The sequence below is a fragment of the Condylura cristata genome, unplaced genomic scaffold (assembly GCF_000260355.1).
Source record: "Condylura cristata isolate star-nosed mole 26May11 unplaced genomic scaffold, ConCri1.0 scaffold00024, whole genome shotgun sequence".
Classification (NCBI taxonomy): domain Eukaryota; kingdom Metazoa; phylum Chordata; class Mammalia; order Eulipotyphla; family Talpidae; genus Condylura; species Condylura cristata.
The window spans coordinates 22,238,051-22,249,153 of NW_004567125.1; the positions used below are offsets into that span (position 1 = coordinate 22,238,051).

Consider the following 11,103-nt stretch of genomic DNA (forward strand, 5'->3'; position numbering starts at 1 on the left):
TATTAATATATTCCTATTAGTATTTAAAAAGTAACAGTGAAAGAAGCTTCTCAAATAAATATATAGAGAAAGTTCCAGAGTCCTACACCCCAACAATTATGAATTCTGGATAGTAAGAAAAGATTCACATGCTGGTCAAAGAATTTGTACTCTGTGAGTTCTGTATTTTCATTAACTGTCTTGTCTTTCTCAGTTCAAATCAACATCTAATAAGAACGTGTCTGTGGTTGGGTGGATGGTGATGATGGCTGATGACCCAGAGCACCCAGATCTCTTCTTGCTGACTGACTCTGAAAAAGGTAAAACACTGTAGTTACGAGGGTTCGGAGTACTTTGTATGCATAATGTTCAGTAAGCCCAAACCTAGTTTAACAGGAATTCTTCACAGAGGGAATGTAGACATACTTCTACATTCATATGTAGAAATACTTCTGCTTCATAATAATGTAATGATATCAGTAGTTTTAGAACTTATTTCCTTGCTAGGTGGACATAAACTTGAAATTAAAAACCTGCTAATCCCAAGAGAGCTAAACAGGAAGGGAAGGAAGAAAGGAATTTGAGAATCTGTAGGCCACTGTTATTTAAAATCACAGAAATTTTCCATAACTGCAATACCCTCCATTTATACCTTAAAATAGCTATTCTTAATTTCTGAACATATCAGAGGTTTTCTTTTAAAGTGCTTTTACTTCATTACTTTTAGTAGATTATTTGGTTGTCTTATCACTTTCAAAATAAGTATCATTTTCATTTTAATACCTTACTTATAGCATATAGAGACATTTAAGAACAATAGTATTGACTGTTGACCATAGGAGCTATAAAGTACATGAGAGAAGTGGAAGGGTAGGCTGTGTAGACACAGGTCATACCTTCTAGCCCTGCTTGTCCAGTAGTGGACACCTCAGGCAGTCCTTCAGAACAGTCCTGTGTTATTGCTGCTCTCCCTTCAAACAACTGCCAGCTGTTGGTAACAACTCTAGGGCACCCAGAAAGGAAACTTCCATATCTGCCCAGACTCCTCCTGATCTAACAACTCACAACTAAAATGATACATTACATTTTATTGATTTTCATTGTATTTTCTCTTGGCTTATTCAGATATGTTTTGTATCAACTGATGCTCTGCTTTTAGCATATTATGGTATTTTAAGTAAAAATTTAAATAAGCAAATATGTTGGACATAGAAAAAAATAATAGCCAGGTGTCTTATTTTGAGATTAAGCTGACTTACAGCATAGGTACTCCTTACTCAACATTCTGAAAAATTACACTTTAAACGACACCCAGTAGACACCCCACTGACAGCAACAAAGGCCCCATGTAGGCTCTCCGAACAGGCACAGGTCTACTAAATAATGTCAGAAATGAATTTCTAGTTTTCTGAAAGAGTAAAGGTACCTCCTTAGATTTTCTGAGAAATTCTTTAGGAGAACTGGAAATCTATAATAATTTTACAAATATAACTAAAGACTAAAAGCATAGTAGATATTGAGAGTATCTGATTAATCTTTAATTATAATAAATAGTTAATGTTTAAGATGAAAAATGTTAGAGCATTTTATCATTTAAAAACTTAATGTTGACATCTAATACTAAGATCATCTGAGTAGTATTAAGAACCAATATTTAGCACTCTCATCCACATAAAGAAATCTGAAAACATTGGACAATTATTTTATATACTTTAAAGTACAGTTAAGGAAACAAAATCATTTATGAAATTAATCCATAAACAGCAAAACAGTAGCTTTCTGAATAAATATATATGAATGTAGCATAGAGAATTCTTCCTGTAGGAATATATTTCTGAAACTAAGAAATCTAGTATGTTTTATTTTGCTCTTTAATATCTGACAGAATTACTGTATGTCTTAGTCTTTAAGGTTTTGTTTCTTTTACCTTTATTTTTTAAAAATATAGGAAATTCATATAAGTTTCAAGCTGGCAATAGGATGAATGCAATGCTGTGGTTTAAGCATTTGAGTGCAGCCTGCCAAAGTAACAAGCAACAGGTGAGCATTTCTCTGAATCCTCAGAATAATCCTTCACTTTTGTGTATATTTTAAAGAATTCTAAAGAGTATTAAGTGAACTGACTTTCTGAATTAACTGGGAAATGTTAAATGATCTAAAAGTCAAAAAGTAAAAACTGGGGGAGACACAAACTATTTTCATCCTTTTAAGTCCATCTTTGTTAGGGTGGGCTTTTTTTTCTCATACTTTATTTCAAATATGTATAAAAGATTAATAGCTATCTTTTGATTCCATCTTTAGCGACCATCATAAAGAACATAATGCCATAGAGCAAAAAATTATTTTCTTGCCCTTGTCAAATTAGTGCCTGGTACAGAATGAAAGAAACAGAACTCCTTGCCAAGACTAAACCTTTTAGGACTCAACAATATCCTATACATTTTCTTTAAATGCAGCCAAAGTGTCACTTTTTTTCTTAAATTCAGATTTCAAGACTAATTTAGACAATGAATGTATTTTTAGCATATAAGTTCTGTTGCTTTTATTGTATTAGAGTTGACTTTCCTGTACACCAAGTCCACAAGATATATATAAATGGATTTTTGGTTTGTTTGTTTTTTTTTTTTCCTTATACCTGCAAGAGTCAGAGTAGTGACAGATTTATAAAAAGAAACTGAAACTTGGAAGTTTTTAGAAGACTCTAATTGACTCATATATTATACCTTAAACCACATTGAGACAACTAGAAGGGTCTATAACTTTTACTTTACTAAATTATGGTTTTTATAGCCAGCCCTAAGAATTCATAATTTAAGCATCTGAGCATTTGCCATACTTGATTTATAATTTAGTTATTATGATTACATTGTCAAGTAATTTTTCATTCAGAAGTTAATATATGTAAAAGATTCGTTCTTCCTTTTTTCTTTCCCATTATCCCAAGTTTTTTTAAAAAACTGTTTAAGTATAGAAACTGTTTTAAAGAATAGGGAAAGATAACTACATATGGTATCTCTAGGAGCACAAATTTGGAAGACTGGTTATAAAAGCTGAGTGCGTTCTTTCAGCATGATGAAACCCTTTTTAGTCCTTGACTAGAGGACTCAACTGATTTTAAAAAATCATATTTCAAAAACTTATACAAAACCAATTTGAATTTGATTCAATTTGTAAATGGCAAGCTATTATGACTTATGGATTTTTCAGTCACAGTGTATCAATAAGAATTTAGTAATTTTATCCTTTCATATTTATTTTCATGATCATTTCTCAAAGAAATTCTTAGTAGTGGTTATCATAAAATCATCTGTGCCAGATTTTTAAATTTGCATGCAGGAATTTATTATAATGCATAGAGTGGGGAAATAACAATGACAAGCATTTTTGTCCAAAATCTCACTATGTTAAAACCATACTTAATTCTTTCCTCATCATTTGTTCCCTCAGTGAACATCTTTTGCCCTCCTATTCTTTTTAAAGATCTATTTATGCTTATGGGAGCTGGGTTACAGACCAGAGATGCAGGGGGTGAGAGGCTTCACCAGAGACAGAGTGGGGAGCAGAACAGGCCGAATGATGAAGTACACTGCTGAGGGGAGCAGCGGGCGGGTCAGGAGAGGTCTGTTGCACCATGTGGGTCACCTCCCTGGCTGGGAACCAAACTTGAGCTTCAGTGACTGCAAATAGCTTCATAGTGCTGTGCTTTAACCTCTTGTGCCACGAGGGAGGGCCCTGCCCCCCTGTTTCAGACAAGCGAGGTACTGCCCCTACTCCTCCTCCTACCTCAGCTTCAATTTACTGGAGGACATTAATTCATCTTAGTGATGTTCCTCTCAAAGTTCCAGTATAATATGCTCATTATTCATAAATGATTACAGTGCCTTCTATCAAATTTCTTTTAAAAGTTATTTACATGAGAAAGACTTTACTATTTGAACTTAATATAATTAGGAAAGTTAAGAAATACTACTTTGAAAAATAGTATGGAGTTGTATCAAAATATTAAAAATAGATCTATCACAATCCAGCGATTCCATTCCTAGGTATCTACACAATGCAAAAACACTAATTCAGAGGAATATATGCACTCCTATGTCCATTGTAGCATTTTTGCAATCGGCAAGTTTTAGAAACAACCTAAGTGCCTCAGTACAGATGAGCGGCTTAAGATGGATGGTGTGGCGCATACACATAGTGAAATACTACTCAGGGTAGATGGAACTAGATAGGGTAGCTCTAAGAGACAAACACTGGATGGCTTTTAGAGAACATAGACAAAACAACAATTCTGACTGAACTTCGAAGTCCATCTTTAGCATCCCTGCTCCCAGAGGTGGAGAGTATAGGGGGGTCCTGGTGGACTGCGGGCAAGGGCTATGGTCCCTTGGTGGGGTGTAGTGACATACTTCTGAAGGGGGGGGTGATCCTGAATCTCTGAATCACATAGTGTAATCAGTGTTACCTCAAAATAAATACTACTGGCCCTCCCTGGTGGCGCAGCGGGTTAAAGCACAGCACTGAGAATCTAAAGCCACTTCCGCATGAGTTCGATTCCCGCCTGCCCCGGAGGTGACCACATGGTGAGGCAGACCTCTCCTGACCCGCCCGCTGCTCCCCTCAGCAGTGTACTTCGTAGATCTGCCTGTTCTGTTCCCCACTCTGTCTCTGGTGAAGCCTCTCACCGCTCCTGAGCCTCTGGCCTGTGCCCCAGTTCTGTATGCACAAATAAATCTTAAAAAAAAAAAAAAAAAGAAAATGTACAAAAACCTAATAAAAAATAAATAAATAAATACTACTTTGAGAAACAACTTCTATACACTATCAATTTGTAATGCTTATATATTTTTAGGTACCTACAAACTTGATGACTTTTGAGTAAAAAATCTAGGAATGAAGAAGGATGAACTATTTCACCTAAGTGAGAGCAAGGACCTGACAAAAGAGCGCCAGCTATAAACAGTCCTGTGCCAGGGAGAGCCCCGAAGTTCTGACTTAGCCTCTGGAGTTCTGAACCAAAAAGCACTAATTTCAGGGAATGAAGTAAGATATTCCCAGAGAACCAATTGGAGTTGCAAAACAAACTGCCATGGACCATGCTTCTTATCTCTGAACTGACCTGTGGAAACCACTGCCTTAAAAGAATGAAAGGAAAACCAACATGAAACACCAAATAGTGTGTGTGAATCTTCTGGCGGTGCTGTGCTTGGAATAGCTCATAGCTCATTTGCGTTTCTTTTAACTTTGTACTAATTTTGGAGGGGGAATCGCCTTTTTTTAGATACACTTTGAAAAAGAAAAACTTACTTCTTTTGGGTTACATTGGGAACTCCTTTTGAACTGAGGTCTACAGACACTTAGTAAGGTTTTCCCTGCAGTTAACCTGAAAGAAGTGTGTTGCCTCCATCAGTCTGCAGCCTCACCCGATTCTAATGAGAATGTAGGAAATAGGAAAGTTAATAAAATGTGGATTGTTGAGGTTTGTTTAGATGGGGGTGGGAGTGTTTTGTTTTGAATGAGGGGGAATTTTTTGAAACACTAAAATTCTGAAATTCAATACTGTATGGGGAACTATTTCCTGCAAAAGGTTTTAAGATTGAGCAGTCATATGCCAGATACAGTTTTTTCAAATGGGCTCCAGAAAACATGGCTGTTTTTAACTAAGTTTAAAGTTAGCCTTCCATATGAACTCATTGTTGGGCCACCCATCTGCTTAGTAGAAAGCTATCCCCACCTGAACTTTTCTGCAAAAACTTACAGAATAATTACATTTTTTCCCAAGTTACTTGGATTAGCCCTCTACTGGTCACAGGTGATTTTTATCATCAGGGTGATAATATTAACATTTTATGAGGATATTTTTCTTTTACAGTGTTTAAATGTGCACAATGCCATTTTATTAATTCTTCATTTTCGTTATTTTTGTTCAATATAAGATTCACAAACATTTATTTTGAGATTCCACATATGTATGTATGTGTGCATATATAAAGCATAAAAAATAACTTTTAAAGGGAGATAAGGTGAAAGCTTGAGATTCTGAAAGTTTTTAAGTATCAAAACTTCACTTATACAGCATTCCTGTTTTAACATTTTCCCATCAACTTAATACTCTACCATGAAAGCCTGTTTTGTCAGTTATTTGAGAGCCCTCCTATGCCATGGTGCATTTAATTTCCAAAATAATTATTCAGTTACAGGAAGAAAAAGTCTGAAGATCAGTTGCCATAAAATTTTGTCAAAAAATGGCACTTGAACAAAGACTGTGTTGGATGTTAGAACTTTAACGGTGGCCTGGTAAGAAAACTTAACATCTTCTAACAGACTTCTGTTACTTTGGACCTCACACAAAATGTCTGACATTTGTATTCTTTTATAAATTTATATTTCTCCTTGTAAGTATTTTACCCTTAAATAGAAAATATTGCCCATGCAATAATTAGCTAAAGATCTATCCAAAGAAAAGTAGAAAAGCTTCTCCTGAGTGTTAAGTTTTATAGTTTTCTATTTGGAAAGGACATTGAGAATTCACATACCTTTCTCAGATGGCACAGTCAGAAATATTATTTCTGGTTTTGTGGAAAGTGACAAAAGCAAGTAAGGGCAAAATGTTGCCTATGCTGAATGATCTTTCAATTAATAATCTCCCAAATTTAACCCATGTTGGGTACAATCCTATCTGCATAACCAGCAGTATTACTATGTAGACCTTGCACATCTTACTTTTGTTTTACATTTTTTTTTAATTTCTTCATTTCTTTTCAGAAATAAGCATTTTTAACAGTGTGGTTTTTAAAAAATATATTGTGGATGAGAAAACTGTGGATTTTTGTTATTATTTTGTTTGTCATGAATAAGCTGTGTTATAGGTTAACCATTTCTGTGGGATATGCAACTGGAAGTCAGAGCCTGATGTCACACAGTTTTGCCAAAGAGAGAGCTAAGTCGGAAGATGCATTTTACATTTTCAGGTCTAAATAATAATGGGCACTTGCACAGATTAAGAATAGTGTTCAGGTCTGGAAACTAGTGTCTATACAGATTTGTGACCTCTGACTGACTGAAATGCTACTAAACATAGTTGAGCAGAAGTCACCACTGTTTTCTGTCTTCAGATTTCTTCATTCAAAAGATTAGTCATTGTGTTAAAGTTATTTTAGCACTTGCAGCAAATGGAAACTAGTGAGAGAAGTTACTTATAATACCACTAGGTGAATTTTTTGTCAGTCATGGATCAAATGATATCTAATAATTCAGGCAAAGAATATATGTCACCAAAACAAATATTCAGAGATTTTTTTTTTAATCAAAGGTGTTTCCCTCTTATTAGACCTGCCCTTATAAATTCAGAAGTATGAAGTTTCCATCAATATTAAGGTCATTTGTTTCTCTCCTAACCAAGAACCCCATTATTTAAATTTAAACTCTTTCATGATAAGCATAATGATTGGCTTGTTATAGGCTCAGCTTAGCAGTATACACTACTGGCCAAAATACAACTCAAGGCACACCTCAGTTATTATTCGAATGTGGAGGCTTTCCCCCCCCCCCCATTTTTTACACATCATTGCAAAATGACCATATATAGTGATCTTTGGTTTCATGCCCCCTCTGTTTCAGCTTTACTTACTTTTTCAGAGATATCATTTTTATTGTAAAAATACAAAATAATCAGAATGGAAAGAGAACTAATCAGACACATCTTACTATTCATTTTCTTTACTATGGAGATATTATTCGTGTAAACATTACAAAAAGGAACCCAAACAATTTGAGTTTGAGAGGTTATTTTCTCCCTAGGCATTTGCTTCAGTGGCCATTTTTTTCTGCGTGGAAAATGCCATAATGGCTGTTCCACCACTTTCTGTGCCAGCTGTCTTGGTATTGGGTTTTTCTGTAAGTTCAGAGCTGCAGGGTTTTTATAATGCATTAATTCCTTTTCCAAAAGCTATATAAAGGAGCCCCAAAACTATTGGTATAGAATGAAAAGATGTTTACAGTTTCTTTGAAACTGGGCCCTCTGAGAATAACCTGTCGGTCTCTGGGAGCTAGAATTTGCCTGACCAAATGATGTGAGTGGAAGACTTCTTTTTTATTTAGGTTAAATCTGAAACCATAGGCCATTACTACTGAAAACCAAACAAAGGGCAGCATATTAACTGAATAGATTTAATCTTTAAACTTTTTAATAGTATATATCCACTGTTCAGTTTCCTGGTTTTTTGTTTTTTGTTTTTTCTTTTCTTTTATGAGGTACATTCCTTTATAACTAGTTTTTAAACCATAGTAATACTTTCTCCTGGGGGGGGGTGGGAGGGGAGTTCCAGTAAGGCTTTACAGAAGATAATCTTAGAAATCCTCTGCTTCAAAGGCTTTTGTAATAATTAGATCCCTTTTTGAAAATGAAGATGAATTTGACTTGTCCCAGTGGAACAGTAGAACTGCTGTTGTGTGAGTAGATGATATAATGTAATGCAAGTGATGGGGATTATCTGACTTCAGTGGTCTTTTAGGTTTCGCTTCTATTTTCTCTGTTCATTTGTGTTCTTTCAAACACAGTAAATTTATGATTTTACAGCCACAGTGGTATTCTGTTTTTTCTAAACTTTGAGATATATTGTTATTTAATTACATTAATAATTCTTTTCTATGTAAAGTTAGCTTTTTCAGGATGATTTAAGTAGTTTTTGGTTTTGCACCCCTAAAAATGGCTTGTGTCTATTTCTACTAGAAAGTGACTAGTAGAAATATAAAGTGACTTTTTCTACTGCTTGGAGGATTCTAGTGAAAGAGATGTATGCACACAAACTTTAAATTTATTGAAAGCAAAGTCATTATACCAGGATTTCAAGTTGTAGTGTGGGGAAAATTTGGTCAGTGCCTTATCAATTTGAAGACCAATTTTAGGGACTCAAGTAGGACAATAATCATTTGCCCTCTTACTCCTTATATTTCAGGAGTGTGTGCTATGTCTCTCCACCACCTCACTCTTTCTCACAGGAAGTCTTAAGTTAAACCTGCAGACAGTGGTTGCAGTCCTCACTGGTTTTGAGTGTTTTTAGACAAGCTCCCTCCTGTACCACCCCTTCCAGGGTTGGAGATTAAAAATAAACCCACCCAAATCAACCTTTAGATGAACACTCTCAGGAACAACCTTCAAGAGCTCAATGAGTCATTTTTATTTTGTTTTAAGCACAGGATTTAATTATAAAGCCTGATAGAAAAACCCCTAAAAGAGTTTGATGCAGTGAGAAAGTTTTGTTTGGGTTTTATTTAAGCTACTGGAATCTTGGAAAGACAGTCCCTTTGGCCAGAAATGAGATTAGTTCAGTTTACTGATTTAAATAAGACTCAGGGTAAACAAGCAGTCACTTAACATACCAGTTATTGTTTCCTTGGAAATATTATGGCAGAAAAGTCAAAACACCAATATATAAATTAAAAAGAAAAGCCTAAACTAGCTTTCTCAGCAAAAGCAAGCCTGAAATATTCTGCCTCTGGAGCTGCTTTATTTACGGAGTGAAGATGATATATCCCATTTTTTTAAGGGCTAATATTTCCATAGTAGGCAATTCTTTAAATCCAAATGAAGGGTTAACTGGTCCTTGAGGTTATTACCTGAACTCAAATTTTGGATCTAGTTATTTGGTCTGCAAAGTGATAATGGGATTAAAGGAATACCTAGTTAAAGTACTTTGAGAGTGAGCTTTTTTGTTTTGACCCATATGCAGAAAATTTAATGAATATTAGCTTTGCTTCAGATACCAGGCAACACATACTAAGTTCCCCCAAAGATAACATCTGTCAGAATCCCTCACAAATGCAATCTAGTAGTCACTGACTGACTGGGCATGACAGAGTAAATGAGTCACCAGGCTCGAGAGTCTGTAAACCTTGACTATTGATAAAAATCATTATTTTATAGCCGACCAAAGTGGTAGGGGTGGGGCTTAGGAGTGGCAAACTGGTTCATAATGTAGTCTAAAAGAGAGAAGCATCTGGGTGGGCAGGGGGGTAAACATCACAATGATGAAAATAAAACTGAAAACACAAGCCATTTTTATTCTGCTTTATCCCAGTTAACTTGAGATACTCTGGTAGTGAACACTCGGTTGCACTATGACCTCCTGGAGTGATGTGCAGCTTGGTCCCCCTCTCACCTTTTATTTCTGTTTAATATACAAATGTGAGTGTGAGATCTTCAGTGTGTTTGCATAAGCTAACTTAAAATGAATTTAAGTTTTCTGAAATATTTCTATGGAAATAAATTACTTAAAAATATAGGTTGTGTGAGGATAATTTGTTAGCTTATTTATGTTTTTATTGTTAACTTTTAATATGTACTTTCTCGTTAACTTTTAAGTAAACTCTCTTAACTTCATTTTTTCCTCTTTCCAAAATAGTTGACACAGTTATTTCTTGGCTCCGGGAGGCTTCTCAGCTGCTCCTCTCTATCCCACATCCAGGAAGGCTGTGCCCTGGCATGTGGACAGATGATGGGATCTTGGGGAAAGGACAGACAAGGGTATATTTCCAATTCCATCTCCAACTCCAAGTATGTGACCTCATATACGCAGTCCCCAAAGAGGCTGCTTTTGCTAGTCATGCATTTCGTAGATACTAAGACATGGCATTTTTCACTGCTTACATTTCTGAAAACAGAACTCACCTGCGGGCCTGTGGAGCCCTAAATTGGAAGAAATACAGAAGGAGCTGTGTTGGTGGTCCTACAAGTCTAGTGAGGTGTGGTTTATGCCCTAAGAATTCCAAATGAGTTTGCTGCCTGTGAGGCTCCTTGGCACCCCCTACAGGACTGAACACCCAGTGTTTTGGCACACTAATTTATTTTTTAACAATTTTGTCACATCTTCAGTGTCCTTGCATTGAAGGAAAAAAAAGACTTCTCTGGTGGAGTCAACCTGTCTTCACCGCACACAGTGACACCTCTGTCTTACATCAGTTTTCCATGTGTGCATGATAAGTGTCTGGGATTCTTTTCTGTCTCAGCTATTTGTCCCAGAGCCAGTACCATGTGGTCTTCATTACTACATAGCTGTCTAATCTTGATCTCTGTTGAGGTAATTGCATTGTTCTTCAGATTTGCCTTAGCTATTCTTGATACTTTTT

The 11,103-nt window shown here is 35.7% G+C and overlaps 1 protein-coding gene across 5 annotated transcripts in view; it reads left to right on the plus strand.

The window, feature by feature from the left end:
- Positions 1-10,251, plus strand: part of RALGPS2 (Ral GEF with PH domain and SH3 binding motif 2) — a 128,785-nt gene extending 118,534 nt beyond the window's left edge. For 4 of the 5 annotated variants that reach the window (XM_012729104.1, XM_012729106.1, XM_012729107.1 and 1 more), the window contains 3 exons: positions 194-299; positions 1,928-2,019; positions 4,829-10,251. In XM_012729104.1, the coding sequence (XP_012584558.1) occupies positions 194-299; positions 1,928-2,019; positions 4,829-4,858 (228 nt within the window). In that variant the 3' untranslated portion in view covers positions 4,859-10,251. The remainder of the gene's footprint in view (positions 1-193; positions 300-1,927; positions 2,020-4,828) is intronic. The other variant, XM_004688515.2, reaches the window with a different exon arrangement.
- The last annotated feature ends 852 nt before the right edge of the window (positions 10,252-11,103 follow it).